The 23,289-nt window shown below is 50.8% G+C and overlaps 1 protein-coding gene across 6 annotated transcripts in view; it reads left to right on the forward strand.

Moving 5' to 3' along the window:
* MGRN1 (mahogunin ring finger 1) overlaps nt 1-23,289 on the forward strand; it is a 56,729-nt gene that overhangs the window by 9,843 nt on the left and 23,597 nt on the right. For all 6 annotated transcript variants that reach the window (XM_045874818.3, XM_045874822.3, XM_045874823.3 and 3 more), the window contains exons 2-5: nt 11,526-11,644; nt 13,133-13,221; nt 13,874-14,020; nt 16,450-16,567. In XM_045874818.3, coding sequence (XP_045730774.1) covers nt 11,526-11,644; nt 13,133-13,221; nt 13,874-14,020; nt 16,450-16,567 — 473 coding nt within the window. The remainder of the gene's footprint in view (nt 1-11,525; nt 11,645-13,132; nt 13,222-13,873; nt 14,021-16,449; nt 16,568-23,289) is intronic.

Below are 23,289 nucleotides of genomic sequence, written 5' to 3' on the forward strand. Positions count from 1 at the left end.
CCTCCTCCCAAAAAAAGGTGGCTGCAGCCACTTACTCTGGAACTCAGTGAACCAGAATCTTTTCACCTGTGCAAGGCTCCTTTGCGTTACCATGTCCACGCATCATAGGGCAGCCTGAGAGGTCCTTGTCAGTGTTATTCACTGAGGCCTCCGTGTTGCAGATGGGGACACTGAGGCCCACAGAGGTTAGGCTGCCCTAGGTCACCTAGGCTGCATGGAGAAGCACTGTTCTTTGTACACGCAGGACCTTGGCCCAGGGGGAATCAGGGAGCAGGGTGATTAGAGGTGGGTGACCCCCTTAGGGTCAGTCTTTTCTCTCTCTGGGAACCTGCTTCCAGCCTGTGGGGCCTCCCACCTAGCCAGGAGTTTCACAAGCCTGAAGATGCTTTCCTTTCCTGAGATCACTCTTTGGGGACTGTGGTGTTCTCATCCCATTGGTCCGGCCCAGCCAGAGCTTAGTGGCAGCAGATTCGGGAAACTGGTAACTGGGAACAGCTGTCCTGGTACAGAATGAGAAGAATTTTTGGCCTGCGGAGTTCATGAACTGTCCCCAGCCATTGCACAGGCCTGCTCAGCTCTTCCCCTACCTCCTACTGGGGCTGCTGAGCGGGTCTTGTGTGTCTTAGTGGGCCGGGGTGGGGGGATTGGGGGCAGAGCCTTTAGTCACATCATGGCTTAGTTGGCAGGGACATTGTGATTTATACTAAGAAATAAATATCTTGGGGGCGCCTGGGTGGCTCATTCATTAAGCGTCTGCCTTTGGCTCAGGTCATGATCCCAGGGTCCTGGCATCGAGCCCCGCATCAGGCTCCCTGCTCCGCGGGAAGCCTGCTTCTCCCTCTCCCACTCCCCCGGCTTGTGTTCCCTCTCTCGCTGTCTCTGCCAAATAAATAAATAAATAAAATCTTTTAAAAAAATGCAAATAAATAAATAAATCTTCGGTTTTCACCTGTTCCTGTCACAGAGTTCCTAAAACCCTTGGAATTTCCTAAGCAATGAGTGATAGAAGTGAAATCAGAGTCTTGATACTCGTAACCGGGCCCCTTTCCACCACACCTGAATTTATGTTAATGAGATTTTGGAAAGCACCTAAGGGTGGGTCCTGGCTGCCTTTGGACCCAACCTTGTGATCAGAGGCTGGAGATTGAAAGGGTCACCAGCAGACAGCGATTTAATCAACCGTGCCTATGTAACAATACCTCCATGCAAACCCAAAAGGCCTGGTTTCAAACTGCTTCTGGGTTAGTGAACACAGCGAGAGGCCAGGAGGGTATAGCACTCAGAGAGAGTTTGGAAGCATCTGCACCCTTCCCACATGTCTTGTCCTGGGCCTCTCTGTCTGGCTCTTCCTGAGTCCTATCCTTTTTTTTTTTTTAAAGATTTTACTTATTTGACAGAGAGAGAGACAGCGAGAGCAGAAACACAAACAGGGGGAGTGGGAGAGGGAGAAGCAGGCTTCCTGCCGAGCAGGGAGCCCAATGTGGGACTCGATCCCAGGACCCTGGGATCATGACCTAAGCGGAAGGCAGACGCTTAACAACTGAGCCACCCAGGCGCCCGAGTCCTATCCTTTTATAATAAACTGGAGATCTAGTAAGTGAACTGTTACCCTGAGTTTTGTGAGCTGCTCTAGCAAATTAATTGGGGATCATGGGAATGTCCAGTTTATAGCCAGTTGACAGGTGACCAGCTGGATTGGGGATTGGCATCTGAAGGGAGATGGCAGTGGTATGGGGCTGAGCCCTTAATCTGTGGGATCTGATGCTGTCTCTGGGTGGGTAGTGTCAGGATTGAGCTGAATTTGTAGGCCACCCAGTCAGTGTGCACTGGGAATTGGAGAATTGCTGGGGGGTGTGGGTAGAACATACAGGGGGTTGGTGTAGTTGAGTGTGCAGCTCTGGGGTCAGTGAGGATGCCACCTCTGGCTGGTGCTGGGGCTTGAGCAGGTCATGTGACCTCTCTGTGCCTCCCATTTCCTCGACTGTCAAATAGTAGTAAGCTGTCATCCATGTTTCACCTCTGTTCATTCAGCCGGTTTTTATCAGGCTCCTGTGTGCAGGCCAGGGTGGTGGTTGCTGGGGTACAGGATGGTGGACAAACTTGTGACCCCTGCCTGGAGTGTGAACCAACCAGCACAGGAAGAAAAACCTGGAAGACAGTGGGGGGCGGAGGGTGTGCTATCGAGTGGGCAGATGGCTTGCTGGGAGGCCGTAGGAGGCCTTGCTACTGAGTGGCAGGGTGGGAGCATCCCCTGGGTCACAGGGAATGGAGGAAGCTCCGGAATCCTGGGAGACAGGCCAGGAAGGTGGTGCGGGGTGAGGTGGGAGCACAGGGCAGTCACTAGTTGCAGGGCGGTGGGTGGTGGCTGTCCCTGCGGTCGAGGCGTGGGGATGTGTGTTGCTGGGGATGGCATCATATCGCTGGTCGGGAGCATCTGCAGTGCAAGGAGGGAGCTCCTGAGAGGGCGCTGATTCCAGCCCTCAGAGCACCTCTTCATGACCTGGTCACTGCCGGAAGGCCCCAGCTTCCAGTACCGCCACATTGGGGGTGAGGTTCAACGTGTGAATTTGGAGGAAACATGAACATTCGATCTGTGGTAGGGTCCCAGACTTTGGTCTCGATGAAACTTGGGATTTGTGAGTATGTAGCTAAGGGGAGAGCAGGTGTCTTCTGGGAGAGCTTTGAGCTCCCACTTATACTCTCCCCATTCCTCGCCCTGCCTCCTGGGGGATTCTGGGGATTTGGGTGTGGATCATTCTGGGCTTTGGAGAGCTTGTCCTGGTGCCTGGCCCCTTAGCAGGGTTAGTTCACTTATATGATTGAGAGTGTTTCTGTTTGGGGGTTGGAAGTGATGATCGTGGTCCACTATGTATACTGCCAGACATTTGAAAGCGGAACAGACAGAAGAACCCCAGAAGCCCGGCCGTCACTGAAGCAGCCTCTGACTGGAGCCCATGGTTCTGATTTTCCTTGTCTGTAAAAGATGATGATCACGCATGTCCATCCACATTGGAAAACCGAGCCATGTGTGGGAGCGCGGGGAGGCCTCCAGGGGAGGTCCCCTCCCTTGGTCTTTATTTTGGTGGCTGGCCACTTGTGGGTTCTCCAGGTCACTGGGATGCCTGTAAGGAGGACGGAGTCTGAATACCCCCCGCTACAGAGGAGGTGAACTGGCTGAGTTCCTTGGAGGTCGTGCGGCCCTCAAGCATGTCGGTGCCGCGTAGCCAGGGCCAAATCGTGGCCAAAATCGTGGCCTCTGGCAGGCTTCTGAGTGTGGCCTTAGAGGGGTTTCCAGCCGATCTGATCGGGAAGGCCTTCCCATGTGGCTCATTCATTGTGTGCGAACAGCAGCCCTTTGTAGTCTGCCCCGAGATGGCACCATGACACCACAGCACCCCTGGCTGCTGTCCCCGTGGTGGGAGGGGAGGCCCAGCAGGGGGTTGAGACGCGGGGCTGGGAGCCACCTCTGAGCTCGTCACCCCACGTGGAGAATAGCGGTGGCATCTCTGCCCCCTCGATGGGTTCTGTATCTGGGGGGCATGGAGGAAGAGTCCAGTGGTGATGGTGGTTTCTCTCCTTCCATCTTCCGGTCTGTCTGCCTTTTGTTCCTGCCCTTTCATGGTGTTTCCTTGCCCTTTTCCCTCCCTCCTCTTCAGAGTTCCGCCTGGTCCTCTTGGTCCTAAACTAAGTGTACGCATACAGACGGCCACGTGTACACACGAGCACACACCCAGACACATGTGCACCGTGCATACCTGCAGCTGCGTACATCACACGCTGCACGCATACACGCATGAGCACACACCCTTCCCTGGTCCTCTGTTGCACATGTTCTTCCTTTAACGTGAGCATTTGAGGGGCGCCTGGGTGGCTCAGTCGTTAAGTGCCTGACTTCTGCTTGGGTCATGATCCCAGGGTCCTGGGATCGGGCCCCACATTGGGCTCCCTGCTCGGCGGGAGGTCTGCTTCTCCCACTCCCACTCCCCTTGCTTGTGTTCCCTCTCTTGCTGTGTCTCTCCGTCAAATAAATAAAATCTTTAAAAAAAAAAAATGAGCATTTGAGAAACCTGGGAAAGCAAAGAAATTGAAAGCGAACACCCTCCTTTCAGAATCCACGCTTCCCACTTTCATGTTGCATCTCTCTCTTGAGCAGCCCCGTCGTGGCCCCCGTGCTGCTGTCCTGTGTTGCCTCTTCACGTCGGCCACAGGGCTGCTTTCAGCATGATGCGGTCTCCCACTGCTTTGTGTTTGAGTCGTGTTTGTTGTGCATCTGCTCCATGCTCATACGTGGAGACCTGGCTCATTCCTTTTAACTGACGTGCGGTCCCATCTAGTGACTGCCCCTGTCTGCTTGTGCATGTCGTTACCTGGCGAGACGGGAGGTGTGAGAATGTCTGCACTCTTGTCTCTGCTGCCTCCAGTCCCGACTGACTTCTTAGCAGCTTTTTGCTTGCATCCTTCCTGACCATTCTGTGTGAACTTACAACTTGTGTTATGTGCATCTGTGTGCAGTTACCTCTCAAACGGGATCCGGGAACACCCTCAGCTTGTTTTTTTAATAACAAATACTCCGTGATCGTCTTCCCATGTGCATATCCCAAGTGTTTGACTCTCTTTAGCCGCTACTTGGTGTTGCATAAAATCAGGAGTGTTATGTTTATTTAGTCACCACTTGACTCTTTTTCTCTCACTGCAGTTGGCTCTGTCTGGGTCCTGGCCACATGTGTGCTGGGTGGGGTTATGCCCTTGCCCAGTGTTCCCTGGTTATGTTCCCTGCAGGCGAGAGCCCCCAGGCTGGACCCCTGGTTCCCGGCCTGTTTGCCTGGGCAGCCAGGGCTGTGTGCGCGTAACCAGGGCTGCGGTTCTCAGGAAGGACACACACCTCCAGGCCGGGCATGCCCTGGAGTTTGAAGGGCTCAGGATTCCCTCCAGGGGCTCCAGGAAGGACCCACATGGGCTCAGGTGCTCAGATGTGCCTGCCGTGCCTGCGGGATACATGGCCTGGGTGTCCACAAAATTCACAGGGCCCTGTGGCCGCCTGGGCTTTTCTCTGGGTTCTCTGTGCCAGAGAGAAATGGGGGACAGAGGGTGAGCATCAGATCAGGAATCTTGGGAGAGGCGATAGATACTCTCATGTTTCCCCAGCAAAGCTGTGAGCTCTCTTCTTTGAAGCTGACCCTTTTATCCATTGATTTTTACGAAAAATGTGAATTTAGTGCCTAAGTGTGCCAGGGACATAATGGGGAACTGCTTAGAGCTTCCCTCATTTCTCATGGCGGGGGGTGTCAGATACTCAGGTCCACACAGTTTTTTTTTTTTTTTTTTAAGATTTTATTTTATTTATTTGAAAGAGAGAAAGACAGCGAGAGAGGGAATACAAGCAGGGGGAGTGGGAGAGGGAGAAGCGGGCTTCCCGCCGAGCAGGGAGCCCAATGCGGGGCTCGATCCCAGGACCCTGAGATCATGACCTGAGCCGAAGGCAGACGCTTAACGACTGAGCCACCCAGGTGCCCCTCCACACAGTTTTCAACTGTGGTCAGTGCTGAGGTGAAAATGTACTCAGAGCTGAGGTGTGGGATGGGGGGACTGACTTAGTCTAGGGCCGTGGGAAACCGTGTTAGTGTCCCATGGCCTCTGTAACAAAGCACCACAGGGTGAGTGCCTTCAGACAACAGAGTTTATTCTCACAGTTCTGGAGGCTGGGAGTCCCAAGGCAAGGTGTCAACAAAGGTTGGTTCCCTCCAAGGGCTCTAGGGGGATGTCCTTCCTGCCTCCCAGCTGCTGGTGGCTCCACGTGCTCCTTCCCTTGTAGCCAAGTCACCCTGCCTTCTTCCCTGTGTGTGGGCCTCTGTGTCCAGATCTCCCTCTTTCTCATATGAAGACATCGGTCACTGGATTTAGTGTCCCCCAGTCTAGGCTGACCGCCTTTTCTTCTTTTTTTTTAATTTTAGTTACAGTTAGTTAACATGCAGTATTATATTAGTTTCAGGTGTACAATATAGTGATTCAGCACTTCCATACATGACCCCGTGCTCTTTGTGACAAGTGCGCTTCTTAGTCCCCATCACCTGTTTAACCCATCCCACCACCCCCGCCCCTCTGGTAAACATCAGCTTATTCTCTGTAGTTAGAGACTCTGTTTCTTGATTTGTCTCTCTTTTTTTTCCTTTGTTCATTTATTTTGTTTCTTAAATCCACACATGAATGAACTCATACGGTATTTGTCTCTCTCTGACTGACTTATTTTGCTTAGCATAATGTTCTAGGTCCATCCGTGTCGTTGAAAATGCAAGATCTCATTTTTTATGGCTGAGTAATATTCCGTAGTGTGTGTGTGCGTGCATGTACATTTATGTACACACATACATATATATACCACATCTTTGTCCGTTCATCAGTCGATGGACACTTGGGCTGCTTCCATAATTTGGCTCTTGTAGATAATGCTGCTGTAAACACTGGGGTGCGTGTATCCCTTTGAATGAGTGTTCTTGTATTCTTTGGGTAAAGACCCAGTACTGCAATTACTGAATCGTAGGGTAGTTCAATTTTTAACTTTTTGAGGAACGTTCCATACTGTTTTCCACGGTGGCTGCACCAGTTTGCATTCCCGTCAACAGTGCACGAGGGTTCCTTTTTCTCCACATCCTCGTCAACACCTGTTGTTTTTTTTTTAAGATTTTATTTATATATTTGACAGAGACACAGCGAGAGAGGGAACATAAGCAGGGGGAGTGGGAGAGGGAGAAGCAGGCTTCCCGCTGAGTGGGGAGCCTGATGTGGGGCTCAATCCCAGGACCCTGGGATCATGACCTGAGCCGAAGGCAGATGCTTAACCAACTGAGCCACCCAGGCACCCCAACACCTGTTGTTTCTTGTGCTGTTGATTTTAGCCATTCTGATAGGTGTGAGGTGAGAGCTCATTGTAGTTTTGATTTACATTTCCTTGATGATGAGTGATGTTGAGCATTTTTCTTGTGTCTGTTGGCCATCTGAATGTCTTCTTTGGAGAAACATCTCATGTTTTCTGCCTATTTTAAAATTGGATTATTTGGTTTTGTTTGGTGTGGAGTTGTATAAGTTCTTTATATGTTCTGGATATTATTAGCCCTTTATCAGATATGTCATTTACAAATGTCTTTTCCCATTCGTTAGTTTGTCATTGAGTTTTGTTGATTATTTCCTTTGCTGTGCAGAAGCTTTTTATTTTGGTGTAGTCCCAACAGTTTATTTTTGCTTTTGTTCTCTTGCCTCAGGAGACATATCTAGAAAAATGTTGCTACCGCCGATGTCAGAGAAATTACTGCCTGTGTTCTCTTCTAGGATTTTTATGGTTTTGGGTCTCACATTTAGGCCTTAATCCATTTTGAGTTTATTTTTGTGTATGGTGTAAGAAAGTGATCCAGCTTCATTCTTTTGCATCTAGTTGTCCAGTTTTCCCAGTACCATTTGTTGAAGAGACTGTGCCTTTTCCATGGCATATTCTTGCCTCTTTTGCCAAAGATTAGTTGACCATATAATTGTGGATTTGTTTCTGGGCTTTCTGTTCTCTTCCATTGATCTTCGCGTCTATTTTTATGCCAGTACCAGACCACTTTGATTGCTACAGTTTTGTAGTATATCTTCAAATCTGGAAGTGTGATACTTTCTGCTTTGTTTTTCTTTTTCTTTCTTTCTTTCTTTTTTTTTTTTTAAAGATTGTTCTGGCTGTTTGGGGTCTCTATGGTTCCGTACCAATTTTAGGCTTCTTTGTTCTAGTCCTGTGAAAAATGCTGTTGGTATTTTGATGGGAATTGCATTAAATCTGCAGATTGCTTTGTGTAGTATGGACATTTTAACAATATTTGTTCTCCCAATCCATGAGCATGGAATATTTTTCCATTTGTGACATCTTCAGTTTCTTTCATCAGTGTTTTACAGTTTGCAGAGTGCAGGCCTTTCACCTCCTTGGTTAAGTTTATTCCTAGGTATTTTATTATTTTTGGTGCAATTGTAAATGGGATTTTTTTTTTTTTTTAATTTCTCTTTCTGTTGCTTCATTCTTAGTGTATAGAAATGCAGTGGATTTCTGTACATTGATTTTTGTATCCTGCAGCCTTACTGGATTCATTTATCAGTTCTAGTAGCTTTTTGGTGGAGTTTTTAGGGTTTTTATATATAGTGTCATGTCATCTGCAAATAGTGGAAATTTTACTTCCTTACTGATTTGGCTGCCTTTTATTCCGTTCTCTTGTCTGATTGCTGTGGCTAGGACTTCAGTACTCTGTTGAATAACAGTGGTGGAAGTGGACGTCTTTGTCTGATCCTCTTCTTAGGTGAAAACTCTCAGTTTTTCCCCATTGAGGATGATGTTAGCCTTGGTTTTTCATATATGGCCTTTATTATGTTGAGGTATGTTCCCTCTTAATAAACTCACTTTGTTGAGGGTTTTTATCATGAATGTATGTTGTACTTTGTCAAATGCTTTTTCTGCCTCTTACTAAGGTGATCATATGGTTTTTATCCTTTCTTTTTTTTGATGTGATATATCCCATTGATTAATTTGCAAATATTGAACCACCTTTGCATCCCAGGGATAAATTCCACTTGATCATGGTGAATGACTTTTTTTTAATGTTGTTGGATTTGGTTTGCTGAGGATTTTTGCATCTGTGTTCATCAGAGATATTGACCTGTAGTTCTCTTTTTTTTTGTGCCGTCTTTTATCTAATTTTGGTATCAGGGCAATGCTGGCTTCATTGAATGAATTTGGAAGCTTTCCTTCCTCTTCTATTTATGTATTTTTATTTTTTTAAAGATTTTGTTTATTTGAGAGAGAGAGAACACAAGCGGTGGGGAGGAGGCAGAGGGAGAGGGAGAAGCAGACCCCTGCTGAGCAAGGAGCCTAATGTAGGGATTCGATTCCAGGACCCTGGGCCAAAGACAGACATTTAACTGACTGAGCCACCCAGGTGCCCCTCTTCTATTTTTTTTTTTTTAATAGTTTGAGAAGAATAGGCATTAACCCTTTTTAAATGTTTAGTAGAATTTACCTGTGAAACCGTCTGGTCCTGGACTTTTGTTTATTGGGAGTTTTTTGATGACTGATTCATTTCATTGCTGGTAATTGGTCTGTTCAAATTTTGTTTCTTCCTGATTCAGTTTTGGGACATTGTATGTTTCTAGGAATTTATCCATTTCTTCCAGGTTGTCCAATTTGTTGGCATATAATTTTTAAAAATATTCTCTTGTCGGGGCACCTGGGTGGCTCAGTCGTTGAGCGCCTGCCTTCGGCTCAGGTCATGATCCCAGGGTGCTGGGATCGAGCCCCACATTGGGCTCCCTGCTCAGCGGGAAGCCTGCTTCTCTCTCTCCCACTCCTCCTGCTTGTGTTCCCTTTCTCGCTGTGTCTTTCTCTCTGTCAAATAAATAAATAAAATCTTAAAAAAAAAAAAATTCTCTTGTGAACCTTCGTATTTTTTGGTATGGGTTGTTATTTCTCTTCTTTCATTTCTGATTTTGTTTGAGTTCTTCTCTTTATTTTTTATGAGTCTGGCTAAAGGTTTGTCGATTTTGTCCATTTCAGAGAACAAGCTCCTGGTCTCATTGATCTGTTCTATTATTTGTTTAGTTTGTATTACGTTTGTTTCTGCTCTAATCTTTATTACTTCCTTTGTTCTGTTGGTTTGGGGTTTTATTTGTTCTTTTTCTTGCTCCCTTAGGTGGGAGGTTAGGTTACTTATTTGAGATTTTTCTTGCTTCTTGAGGTAGGCCTATATTGCTGTAAACTAACCTCTTTAGGACCGCTTTTGGTGCATCTCAGAGATTTTGGACCACTGTGTTTTCATTTTCATTTGTTTCCGTATATTTTTTTATTTCCTCTTTGATATCTTGGTTGACTCATTCATTGTTGAGTAGCATGTATTTGTGCTATCCCCAGATTTTTTTCTTGTTGATGTCTAGTTTCATAGTGTTGTCATCAGAAAAGCTGCATGGAATGACTTTGATCTTTTTGACTATGTCGAGACTTGTTTTGTGGCCCAACATGTGCTCTATTCTAGAGAATGTTCCATGTGCACTTGAAAAGAATGTGTATTCTACTGTTTTAGGATGGAATGTTCTGAATATATCTGTCAGAGCCATCTGGTCCAGTGTGTCATTCAAAGCCGCTGTTTCCTTGTTGATTTTCTGTTTGGACGATCTGTCCATTGATGTAAGTGGGTTAATTACTATCAATTACTTCCTTTATAGTTGCTCTTAACTTGTGTCTTTGGGTGCGCCCATGTTGGGTGATGTAGTGTCCTTTATCTCTTTCTACAGTCTTTGTTTGAAAGTCTATTTTGTCCCATGTAAGTATTGCTACCCCAGCTTTCTTTTCACACTATTTGCATGATGAATGCTTCTCTACCCCTTCACTTTCAGTCTGCATGTCTTTATGTCTCAAATGAGTCTCTTGCAGGCAGCCTATAGATTGGTCTTGTTTTCTTATCCATGCCATCACCCTTTGTCTTTTGATTGGAGTGTTTAGTACATTTACGTTCAAAGTAATTATTGGTGGGTATGTATGTATTGCCATTTTGTTACTTGTTTTATGGTTGTTTTTGTGGTTTTTCTCCATTCCTCTCTTTTCCCGCTCTCTTCTCTCATGATTAGTTGGTTTTCTTTTTTTTTTTTTTTTAAAGATTTTATTTATTTATTTGACAGAGAGAGACACAGCGAGAGAGGGAACACAAGCAGGGGGAGGGGGAGAGGGAGAAGCAGGCTTCCCGTGGAGCAGGGAGCCCGATTGGGGGCTCGATCCCAGGACCCTGGGATCATGACCTGAGCCGAAGGCAGACGCTTAACGACTGAGCCACCCAGGAGCCCCTAGTTGGCTTTCTTTAATGATGAACTTGGCTTCCTCTCTTTATTTTTTGCTTATCTATTACTGGTGTGTGATTTGTGGTTACCACTAGGTTTTTTTTTTTTACCACTAGGTTTTTATGTAACATCCTCTGCATATAGCAGTTTGTATTAAGTTGATGGTCACTTAAGTTTGAACCCATTCTTCTATTCCTCTCGTCCCCACATTTTAGGTGTATGGTGTTGTACTTTACATCCTTTTATTTTGTGAGTCAGTTTATTGAGTTTTACCAATATATGTATTTTTACCAGTTTTGTTACTTCAGTCTGACTTCCTCTTGATTTCATCTGTAAAGACCCTGTTTCCAACTAAGGTCACACACACGGGTGTAGGGCAGGAACTGAGACGTATCCTTAAGGAGGACACAACTCGGGCTGCCACAGAGGGAAAGGATAGTGGAGCAGAGGACAGGACGCGCCCCTGAGCAGGGAAGGGAGGTCTGAGAGCAGGAAGGGTGTCGGGGTGCAGGGGTTGACATGGTTGAAGGGCTGAGGCCCACGCTACAGCCTTGAATGGGAGGGACCGCCTGTGAGGCTTCTTTCCAAATGGAGCTGCTCTCAGGGCTGAGCCTCTTGGCCATCCCACACTTACCCTGGGCTGTGTCAAGCCTCCTTATCCACAACTGTGTTTCTTTTTTAACCAGGAAACTACTTTGCCTCGCACTTTTTCATGGGAGGTGAGAAATTTGACACCCCCCACCCTGAAGGTTACCTCTTTGGAGAAAACATGGATCTGAATTTCCTGGGCAATCGCCCAGTCCAGGTGGGTCCAGGTGGGTCTCGCCCAGGCTAGGCATGTGGGTGGCAGTGGTGAGGTGCCTCCCCTCCGCTGTCCACAACCAGTTTCGAGGACAAGCGGGCACTGAGTCCCCCCAGACGGACAGAGCTGCTGGCGGGACGTGTGTGTGTGTGTGTGTGTGTGTGCGGCGGCATGTCCTGGTGCTGCCCCCTGAGAGCCTGGATGGCTGCAGGTTGGTCACTGGAGACAGGATGACTGTTGCTGAGCCCAGTGCATCAGTGCATCCAGGCTGTGGGACTACCACAAGTTCGCTTTCACTAGTCACCAGAGAAGTACATGCTTATACACTGTTGTCCATTTATTCAACACTCATTTGGCACCTGCTCTGTGCCTAGGACTTTTCCACGGGTTGGGGGTGGAGGACAGATCCCACCCCATTCACTGCAGGGGGTGCTGACAATGAAGAAGAGAACATTTCACGAATGGAAACTAAAGAGAGAGGGAGAAGGATGAGTGAGGGCCAGTGGGGAGGGGGATGCTGAGCAGGGGATTGGGTTTTGTACTTTGAAATGATGGTCCCCAGTGTGGGTGAGGGGCCAGGCAGGAGGCCCTCTCTTTCAGGAGACATTGAATTCTGTTTCCTAAGGCTGCTGAGTCCCTGGGGTGTTCCTGGGCCTGACAGGAGGTGGGGTGTCCTCTGGACCAGGAATCTTTAGGCTGTTTTACAACAGAGCAGCTGGTTGATATGAAATCTTGATCCTTTAGTGGATGGTAGGCAAGGAGCTAGGGCCTGGTGGGCCATTCTCCACCACCCATGGGACCGCTGGGACTTTCGGGTGGTGCTGAATCTCCCCCAGCCTCCTGAGTCCATGAGAACAAGAAAGCAACCTCACTTCCATCTTTGAAGCCTCAGCTCACATGCAGGGCCTGGCTCTTACAGACCTCCATAAGTCTGTTATTTTTTAAACTTTGAAAGCATCGTAGACTCACCTGCAGTGGTGAGAAGTGATGCAGAGAGATCCTGTGTGCCCTCTCCTCTGTTTCCCCAGTGACATCATCTAATAAAGCTCCGGTGTGCTATCACAGGCCAGAACTCTCCAGATGACTCCAGTGTCCAGCATGCATCTGTGTGTGTCTGTGTGCTAGTCTCCTCCAAAATGTTTACTGAGCATCGTCCTTTTGTGGAAATCCCATTTTATTCGGGGCAGCAGTGGGCATCAGGTCCCACCTGTGGGCACATGGCCTGAGAGCCCCAGCCTTCACTGCCCCCAGGGTCCCTCGGGCCAGGTTATGCTTGCTGAGGGTCCTCGTGGAATTGGAGGACCGTGGTGAGATCCGTGTGGCCAGAATCCTCCAGGGTGGCCTGGGCCCTGCTCCTCCGCTCACTGGCTGCGCTGCCTGCACAAGGGCCAGGGAGTACAGACTTGTGACTGTTGCTTTGATCATCCCTGTGTTCTGCCCCGGCCGCACCTTAGGGAGTCACCGGGCACTGCTTTGGGTTTTTCCCTCTAGTTTCCTTATGTCACCCCCGCCCCCCATGAGCCGGTGAAGACGCTGAGGAGCCTGGTGAACATCCGAAAAGACTCCCTGCGGCTTGTGAGGTAAGGCTCCGCCCCGCCCTGCTCTCTGGCCCCTGATACCTGGCAGAGGGGCAGTGGCGAGCGACCCCGGGCTCTGCTAACCTCAGGCGTGGAGCCAGAAGGCCGTGGGCAGGTCTCGAGCCCCCGAGTTGCTCCTGGGGTGTGGGTGCAGAGGGAGAGGAGGCCAGCAGGGCTCTGCTTATGAAACTCTAGTCTTTAAACCAGGGCTTCTCAACCGGCAGCTGTGCCCCCAGGGACCCTGGCCTGTGTCTGTCGTCACAGCTGGGGGATTGGGTGTTGCGGGCCCACAGTGGGCAGAGACCAGGGATGCTGCTCAACACCCTGCAGTGTACAGGACAGCCCCCAGCCAGGAATGATCCAGTGTCCAGCATGAGCAGGCCGAGAAGCTGCTTTAAACCTGGATGGCCTGAGGCGTCTGGGGCTGTCTCTAAACCAGGAGGACTCCTCCCTTTCTGTGGGCAGGAGGCGAGGAAAGGACAGCTCTGCAGTGTTGGGCCTTATTATCCACCAGGGAGTGGGCCTCCACATTTCTAGGCAACCACCTCAGAGGACCCCAGCCGGGGGGTGGGGTGGGATGCGCGTGCTGTGCAGGGTGGGGGCGCTTACAGGCAGGACCCTTGACCTGCTGCCTGTTCCTCTGCCTCCCGGGCAGGTACAAAGATGGTACAGACAGCCCCTCCGAGGACAGTGAGAAGCCCCGTGTCCTCTACAGCCTGGAGTTCACCTTTGATGCCGACGCCCGGGTGGCCATCACCATCTACTGCCAGGCGGTGGAGGAGTTCCTGAACGGGACTGCGGTGTGAGTCTCTGGGCCTGGGGGGGCCTCTGTGGTCCATGTTGTGTGTTTGAGCTTCTAGAGGTTTTATTTGCAGTAAGGGTCCTGCTGGCCCCAAAAGTTTGAAATCTGCAACTTCAGCAGCAGATTCGGACAGACCAGGGAAAATGCACCTGCTTGTGTCCTGTTGGGGAAAGCCATCTGAGGGCCCGATTGGATCTGGGATTGGAGCTCAGGCTTCAGGTGCTGGCCCTGCCCTGTACCTGCCAAACAGCTCCTGGCCTAGGACCGGCTTGTGCCTCAGTTTCCTGAGCTGGGGGTGGGGGTGGCTGGAGTGGCCCCCTCGTGTTTGCTATAAGGATCTTGCCGCTGCTATTGGAGAAAACTCAGAGGTGGGGCTTTGTGGGGAGCACCCCCTTCAGGGAGTGAACGCTTTGTCCTCTGTGGGGCTCAGTGGGCTGGGGGCCTGGGCCCCTGAGGGGCTGCCCTTACCATCCCCCCATGTTCCCACCCCCCCCCACTCGCACCCGCCCTGGCAGCAACAAGAGGACAAGGTTCCTTTTCCTGTACTTTCTTCTTTGAGGCTTCACGCTGACCCAAACATTGGATTACTTTTGTTTTTTCAATGACACAGCCGTTTACAAATGTGTTCTTACCGTAAACCAAGAATGAGAAGATCCAGGAGTATCTGGGGGCCTGCCCCCCAGAGGTAAGCACAGTGCCCTGAGGCACTGATGTGGCCATTCAGGTCCCTCCCGGGCCCTCCCGGTGCCCTGTTGGCTCTTTCCTTGTGACCCCGCCTGCCTGGCCTTTGTCCTTGGCCATGTTCACTTGCTCTGGCTCCTGACCAGGAGGTGGGAGGACACGTGTGGGAGGGCCACAGTGCCACATCGGTTGGGGTGAAGCTTCTGTGTTCTCTGTTTTCTGCTAGTTTGGCTGCCACAGTGGAGGGGTCCTGGCTAGTGGGGAGGGGTCTGAGGGCTGCCACAGAGAGGGGCAAGGGACAGGGGTAGGCCGGCAGGTGTGGGTGAGCGGCCCACCCACCCCACACTCCCCCAGCTTTTGTCTGTGTCACACTTGGGCTGGTAAGAGGTTCCATATGCTTGAGAAGAGAGTCTGCTGCCCCCAGAAGGACAGTGGACGCATGAGCCAAGGGCATAGCCCCTGGAGCCTTTGTCTTGGACCCCTGGGAGACTCCTCTGGGGGGAGAAAAACGCTGCTCTGTCCCCTTCCTGAGACCTGGCCGGAGTGGCTGGGAGCCCTGCTTCTCTTCCGAGTTTGCTGGAGTTGAGTGGTGTGAGCACAGAAGTCACCGGAACAAAGAGAAGCAGGAAGGCTCCGGAAGCCTGTGCCCAGGCACCTTTACCTTAGCCTGGAAATTCTGTTTGCATTCCCTGATTCCCTCCCTACTTCCTGACAGGAGAGAAAGGGGGCAGATCTGAGGTCCCAGAGAAAATCTCAGGTTTGCATGGCAGCAGAGTCCTAACCTGTGTCTTTACCACGGGCCGAGGCCTGGGTTCTCACAGGGAAGGAAGGGCCTCTGGCCTCTGGTTGGCGGAGGGGCCCTCTCTCTTTGTGCGTACAAGAACAACCCCCCCCCCCCGCCCAGTCTCTCAGGCTCTCCAGAGTGTCTTTTGTCTAAGATACTGAGAGAGGCCCCAGGAATGGCAGGTGTGGGGTGGGTGGAGGAAGCTTTTTCAGGGTGGTATGTTGGATTCCTGAATAGGGAGAAGCCAGAGTTGATCAGAATTGAAAATGTGAGTCCCCTTTGACCCAGCTGTTCCTTTTTTGGGAATGTGCTTGTGTATGTGGCTCAGATGGATGTAGAAGCAGGTCCTGGAAGCGTTGTGTGCAGTAGCAAGATGTTGGAGACCGTCTGGTGTTCACCCCGCAGTGAAGGCCGTGCGGTGTTTGCAGAGCACTCAGCTCTGTGTGTCGGCTAGGGGACAGCTTCGGGGCCTGGCAGTAGCGAGAGCAGGTGTGGGTGGACTGCCGCTGGAATATGGAAGAGCAGACGCCCGTGCATTTGGGCGTGGGGGTTGTGGGGGACGCTGCCCGCTGAGTACATGTTTGTTCAGCACAGTAAACATACCATAAAAGCCAAATGGAAAGGTGTAGCTAGATCTGGAAAGGTAGTTACTGGGCAGGTGTGGGCTCTGGAGGACTTGTGACCAGGCAGGCCCCAGGCAGAGCTGGTGGTGAGCAGAATGAGGCCGCCGAAGTTGGTGGCAGGCTGAGCGCCCTGCCCCGCCACAGGAGGGCTTGCATTTGCAGGAAGAGAAAGGAAGTGTGGGTCTTGCATGTCCAATTACCGCTCGGTCCCAAAAGCCCAGTGGCTGCCAGCCCCTGTGTCACAGGCCCCTGTGCTCGGGGGCTCGCCCTGACGACCAGGCGCAGCAGACCGTTTGCTCTCGGCAGAGTCTCAGCGGCCTTTCTCTTGGCTGCCCCTTCAGGTACAGCCCCAAGAGCCCCGCCCTGCAGTCTGAGACCGTCCACTACAAGAGAGGGGTGAGCCAGCAGTTCTCCCTGCCCTCCTTCAAGATCGACTTCTCCGAGTGGAAGGATGATGAGGTAACCTTCTGGCCAGGCCCCCCTTTCCCGGGGCCCCTTTCCCGAATTCCCTTCCCCTTGTAGTGGGGGACGAGCACCTCGGGGCCTGTCTGTTCAGATTCCTTGCGTGGTTGATAAGCATCAGGAGTGGCTGCTGACTCAGGTCTGTGTGCTCAGTCGGGCGTGTGCTGGACCAGAGAGCGGGGTTTGATTCGAGTGTTGGCGGCAGTTACAGGCTCCGGTACCCAGCTTTGGTGCCTTGTTGGGGCCACGGGACTGCAGCATGGCAGGACCCCTTCCACTGTGTGGTTCCATAGCTGGGGATGGTAATTTACGTTATGTAAAGGATGGTGATGGAAGGTTTGTCTGTAATAGCAAAAAATGCAAACAACCTGTATGTCTGATTGCTTGTTCACTGAGGTTATGGGAACCATCTGCATAATACAGGCACCGTGGTTCACTTCTATAACAGATGCAGCCTTAGTGCAGGGGAAAGGGATCTATGTGTACCATACGGACTGATATCCCCTTACGGGCTTGGAGGGCCATTGCTGACAGATACAGTATAATTTCATATATACGACAACAGGAAAAATGCACAAAACCATTTCTGCAGGTACATGTACGTGTATATAAATCTTGAGGAGAAACTAGGGAAGATGCCCGTGAAGCTGCACAGGGTCTTGGGAGAAGACAAAGAATTCTAGAACACACACGCGCACACACGTACACACTGTACGTGAACGGTGTGCGTGCCAATACTGTAAACGTGTCTGAATTGTTACAACGGGGCTGTTAAGGTATAATTTACGTACCATAAAACTTACCCTCTTACGTATATAATTCATTGCTTTTTAGTAAATTTATGAATTATGTGATGATCACCACAATCCAGTTCTCGAGCATTTCCATCTCCACTAGGGTCCCTCAATGTCCACTTATAGTTAATCCCTGTTCCTAGCTGCAGCCCCTACATTAATCTACTTTCTGGACGGATTTGGCTTTTCTGGATGTTTTATATAAATGGAGTCATATGGTATGTGGCCTTTTGTATCAGGCTGCTCTCATTTAGCTGAATTCTGTGGTTTCTTGAAGAAGACATTCGTATATTACTAAAATAAATTTAGGGGGAAGGAACGGAGACAATGGGGTATGGGTGGTATAAGAATTGGGCAGGAAGGTTCTGGCTTGTGGACTATGTCAGAAGGTGAAGGCATGCCACGGTGTTTGCTCTTGGCTGTGTGTGTGCTTGCTTGTCAGGGTGCTTTGATGACAGGCAACAGAAGCTGCCATTGTGTCACTTGGGTGAGAAAGTCCTCTGAAAGAAGAATGGGGCCACTGGAGCCCTGCCCCCAGTCCCATTCTGTCAGATGGTTCCATCCCTGCATGTCAACAGTCCTGGTTGGGATACCCAGCAGGTGCATGTGGTCCTGCTCACCCTCCTGTGAATGGGGGAAGCTGCTCCCCAAAGAAAGGAGGGGGCTGGGTGGGCAAAAGGGGGTTGGGCAGACAGGTGGGTGCCCCCACCCTGTGGTTGCTTGTGGGGAGGGTTTGGCTGAGGCTGCATCTCACTTTGGTGACCTCTGTTCATAGAGCAGTCCCTTGGCTGGCGTTTTGGCCACAGAACAGATCCTTGCGCATTTGCAGATGTGCTGAGTCAGGCCGACAGTTTGGGTTCCAGACTCCTAGTGAGGTCAGTTGTCCTGGGGGCACACTTGGCTCATAAACCGGTCTGAAGCGCCACATAGGGGCACCCCCTTTCATCCATTAGAGCATGAGGGGCCCACATTCCAACTTGTCAGTGTGTGGCATGGTGGACATGGCGGGGGTGGTGGCAGGCGCAGTGGGTGTGGTGGGCAGCCACATGGGCCTGTCTCAGGTGGACTTATCCCAGGATCCCTTCCTCGTCTTTGCCTTCTCTGATTATCTCCTCAGCTAATGTGTTCTCAAAATCAGCTCACTTCTTCTTTTATGTATTTTTTTAAAAGATTGATTGATTGATTGATTGATTGATTGATTTGACAGAAGGAGAGCAAGCACAAGCAGGGGGAGTGGCAGGCAGACCAGGCAGAGGGAGAAGCAGACTCCCTGCTGAGCAGGGGGCCCAATGTGGGACTTGATCCCAGGACCCTGGGATCATGACCTGAGCCGAAGGCAGATGCTTAACTGACTGAGCCACCCAGGCATCCCCTGTTAGACGTATTTTTAAGTGGAAACTTTATCAGTTATTACCGTGGTTGGGAAACTAAGCCTTGCCATAGATAGAAGGTCCTGGAAGTTATTACGTCCTCTCCCTGTGTTGCTGCCTGCCGGAGGTGCTGAAGCAGATGTTGGCAGGTGTTCGAGGCCTGACAGATACTCAGGCCCCAAACCCAGACTTGTCCTCAATCAGGGCTTCTCAGCCTCAGTGCTGTTGACCCTTGGGACCCGGGTCATTCTCTGAAGTGAGGGCCATCCTGTGCACTGTGGGATTTCAAGCAGCATCCCTGGCCTCTGGCCGCCAGGTGTCAGTCAGGAGCACCCCCACTGCAGCTGTGACAACCAGGGATGTCTTGTGACACAGGCAGGTGTCCCCTTGGCCACCAGCATCATGCCAGCCTCCCTTCTTTAGCCATATTCCCCGGACTTGCCTATTTAAAGATTACAACGGTAATGTATGCTTGTTGTAAAATGTGCAAGTTATACAGAATTTATAAGACAAAATGCTCCCCAGTTGAAGCTCCTTCTCCAGAGGCAACCGCTTCTGACCATTCAGTGTGTATATTCCAGATTTTTTTCCCATGTGCATTTGTTTGTTGTAAAGATGCGGTCATGCCATATACATATTATTCTGTAGTTTTTTTTTTTTTTTTAAAGATTTTATTTATTTATTTCAGAGAGAGAATGAGAGAGAGCACATGAGAGGGGGGAGGGGCAGAGGGAGAAGCAGGCTCCCCGCCGAGCAGGGAGCCCGATGCGGGACTCGATCCAGGGACTCCAGGATCATGACCTGAGCCGAAGGCAGTCGCTTAACCAACTGAGCCACCCAGGCGCCCTCTGTAGTTTGTTTTTAAAAGCATTTTATTGGGGCGCCTGGGTGGCTCAGTCGTTAGGCGTCTGCCTTCGGCTCAGGTCATGATCCCAGGGTCCTGGGATCGAGCCCAGCATCAGACTCCTTGCTCAGTGGGAAGCCTGCTTCTCCTTCTCCCACTCGCCCTGCTTGTGTTCCCTCTCTCGCTGTGTCTGTCTCTGTCAAATAAATAAAATATTTAAAAAAATAAATAAAATAAAAACATTTTATTGAGATCTAATTCACATACCGTATAATTTGCCCTTTTAAAGTGTGCAGTCAGTAAGATTTACCAGATAGATGATGGTCCTTTGACTTAAGATGGTTTGACTTTGCTTTTTCGACTTTACGATGGCACTCAAGTAATAACACATTCAGTAGAAACCACTTCGAATTTTGAATTTGCATCTTCCGCTGGGCTAGCGATCTGTAGCACGGTCCTCCCTGGGGATGTGGGGGCAGGAGCCGAAGCTCCCGTCAGCCACGCGCTCACGAGGGTAAACGACCGACAAACTGACCGCCATCCCGTTTTTCTCTTTCAGTACAGTATTCACTATATTACATGAGATACTGCTCAGCACTTCATTATGAAATGGGCTCTGTGGGAGGCGATTTTGCCCAACTGTAGGCTGATGTCAGTGTTCCGAGCACGTTTAAGTTCTGCAGGGTGCGATAGTGCATTTTCGACTTCTGATAATTTCAACTTATGAGGGGCTTCTCAAGCCGTAACCCTGTCGTAAGTTGCAGAAGGTCTGTATTCAGAGTTGTGCAGCCATCACCGCCATCCGATTTTATCAGCCCCAGAGGAAACGCTGTGCTCGCCACCAGTCCCTCAGCCCCGGGCAGCCACTCGTCTACTTTCTGTCATTTTGGATTTGCCTGTTGTGGATGTTTCACATAAACAGAATCATAGAGTATGTGACCTTTTTTTGTGACTGGTTTCTGTCACTGAACACTGTGTCTTTGTCCATGTCGTAGCAGGTGTCAGTACCTTGTTCCTTCCTGTGGTTCATAACACTCCCCTGTGTGGTTGGATCACGTTTTGTTCATCTGTCCATCAGTGGGTGGGCATTCAGGTTGTCTCCAGCTTTGGGTTATTAATGGACAATGCTGTACAAATTTTTGTGTGGATGTATTCATTTCTCTTGGCTATGATTTGCTTTTTAATTTAATTTATTTTTGGGGCACCTAGGTGGCTCAGTCAGTTAAGCGTCTGCCTTCAGCTCAGGTCATGATCCCAGGATCGTCGGGCTCTCTGCTCCTCGGGAAGTCTGCTTCTCCCTCTGGCCTCTGTCCCTACCCACTGTTCATGCCCGCTCGCTCTCAAATAAATAAAATCTTTTAAAAAAAAATTTATTTTTTAAAACAATTTATCTATTTTACCTTTTTAAAGATTTTATTTATTTGACAGAGAGAGACACGGTGAGAGAGGGAACACAAGCAGGGGGAGTAGCAGAGGGAGAAGCAGACTTCCCCACGGAGCAAGGAGCCCTATGCGGGGCTCGATCCCAGGACCCCGGGATCATGACCTGAGCCGAAGGCAGACGCTTAACAACTGAGCCACCCAGGCACCCCTAAAACAATTTATTTTAGCGAAAGGGGGCAGGGGGAGGAGCAGAGGGAGGGGGAGAGGGAGAGAAGCAGACTCCCTGCTGAGTGCAGGGCCCAGCACAGGGCTAGACCTTAGGACCGGACCTCAGGACCCTGAGATAACGACCTGAACCGAAATCATGAGTTAGCTGCTCAACCGACTAAGCCATCCAGTCCCCCTTTAATTTTATTTTTTCTAGACTTTTTTTTTTAAAGATTTTGTTTATTTATTTGTCAGAGAGAGAGCGAGCGAGAGCGCATGCACAAGCAGAGGGAGCGGCAGAGAGAGGGAGAAGCAGACTCCCTGCCGAGCTCGATCCTAGGACCCTGGGCTCATGACCTGAGCTGAAGGCAGACATTTAACCGACTGAGCCACCCAGGGGTCCCAAGACTTTTTTATAGTAGTTTCAAGTGCGCAGCACAATTAAGAGGAAGGCATGGAGATCTCCCGTATCTCCCCGTTCCCATACATGCATAACTTGAATCATATTGTGGACATCTTGGAGATGGCCTGGTGGCTGGAGTGGCTTCTTTACTGGGTTTCCCTACCAAACTCCTCATGGCTTCCATTTATTTTCCTGAGAGCCATGTCCCCCTCCTCTTCTGTCCTTTGCCTTTTCTCTATTTCTCGGTGTCCGTCTGGACTAGGGCTTGCAGAGACCCTTCTCTGGATGCCCCTCTGGGGCAGGAGAGCCCGAGGTGCCATGGGCGAGGCTCCCACCCGTGCTTGCGTTGGGGAAGAGTGGGGCCTGGGCTGGACAGCCCAGTGTGGCTCTGGCCAGTACCAGCTCTTCCTCCCGACCTGGGCAGCTGCTCTCCCCGAAGAAAAGCCTCTCTTTCTGCATTAAAAATAAATGTTCCCCTCAGACTGTGGGGTGGGCGCAAGTCACTGTCCTCCCCCAGCGTACTTAGCTCCAGGGAGTGAGTCGGGTGCGGGGCGTTTTAGGGGAGATGATCCTCACCCCCTGAGCCCTGTAGCCCCTGGTGCCCCGGTGTGATGTGGCTGTGGCGCCATCTTCGGAGGCACAGGGCACGTAACTGGCTGGCAGGTGGGGGGTGTCAGCTCCCTATGTGGAGGCTTGTCGTGGCTGGGCGTTCGAGGGCGGCGCGGTGCCGGGCCCTGGTGCCAGGGAGAGCTGGGGTCCCGTGTCCCTTCATTTCCATCGCGCTCCCCTAGCCTCAGCCTGGGCTGGCCAGGGCGGGTCTTCTCTCAGGCCTTGCCGAGTCTGTTTAAGGAATACCGAGCGTCGGCCGCTGCCCTGGGCTCCGTGGCTGTGGTCGCCGGGTGAATGTTAGCAGGAGGTGCCAGCAGGCCTGCCGCCACAGAGCCTTCGGACATTGTCTGTGTCAGGACAGTTTTGGTTGAGCGGCCGAAACACGTCTCAGTATGACTTAAGACAGGAAGACCAAGGTCTGTCCGTTGTGCACCCCGTGTGCCCGCGAGACTGGAGAGCAGGGCTCGGGTCACTGACTGCTGGTGGAGCCACCGCGCAGACCAGGACCAGCAAAACACGACTGGTGCTGAGGCTGCACTCAGTGTGCAAGGGAGAAAGAAAATGCCAGTCACTCGTGGCTTCTCAGAGCCCTGAGTTTGTTGTTAACCGCCCCCTGCCCCCCAGCAGCACCAGGGATTCTATTCCAGAAACTGACCGGATGTGCAGGGGCAAGTAGGCTGTGTGCACAAAGCTCTGCTCCCCATCGGGCTCTTACTTGAACCCTCCCCTTCCTGGGCTTGATTACAGCCCTTGGAAGGGCAATGCCTGCACGTCACCCAGTGTCCACGTCACCAGGGTAACTGCAGGATGGTCACGGCAGGATGGCCCCCTGTGCCCTGACTCAGGGTGGGGAGGACAGAAACAGGCTTGCAGAGGGGCCCCTGTCCCCTGCATAGCTGTGGATGACTTGTATCTCCTGTCTCAGGTGATGACCTCTGACCCCCCATGAGTCACCCCAGAGCAAGGCAGGCGTTGCAGAGAGGGGCCCTTCCCTCTTCAAAGTCTGGATTTCTGTGGTACAGCCCTCTACCCTGAGGCTACAGCGAGCATGAGGCCTGGCTGGGTCCTGGGGGGCCTGAACACGCCCTCCACCTCCCCACACGGAGCTA

The sequence above is a fragment of the Mirounga angustirostris genome, unplaced genomic scaffold (genome assembly GCF_029215605.1).
Source record: "Mirounga angustirostris isolate CCGP_5_RB_7025 unplaced genomic scaffold, mMirAng1.0.hap1 SCAF_5, whole genome shotgun sequence".
Taxonomy (NCBI): Eukaryota; Metazoa; Chordata; class Mammalia; order Carnivora; family Phocidae; genus Mirounga; species Mirounga angustirostris.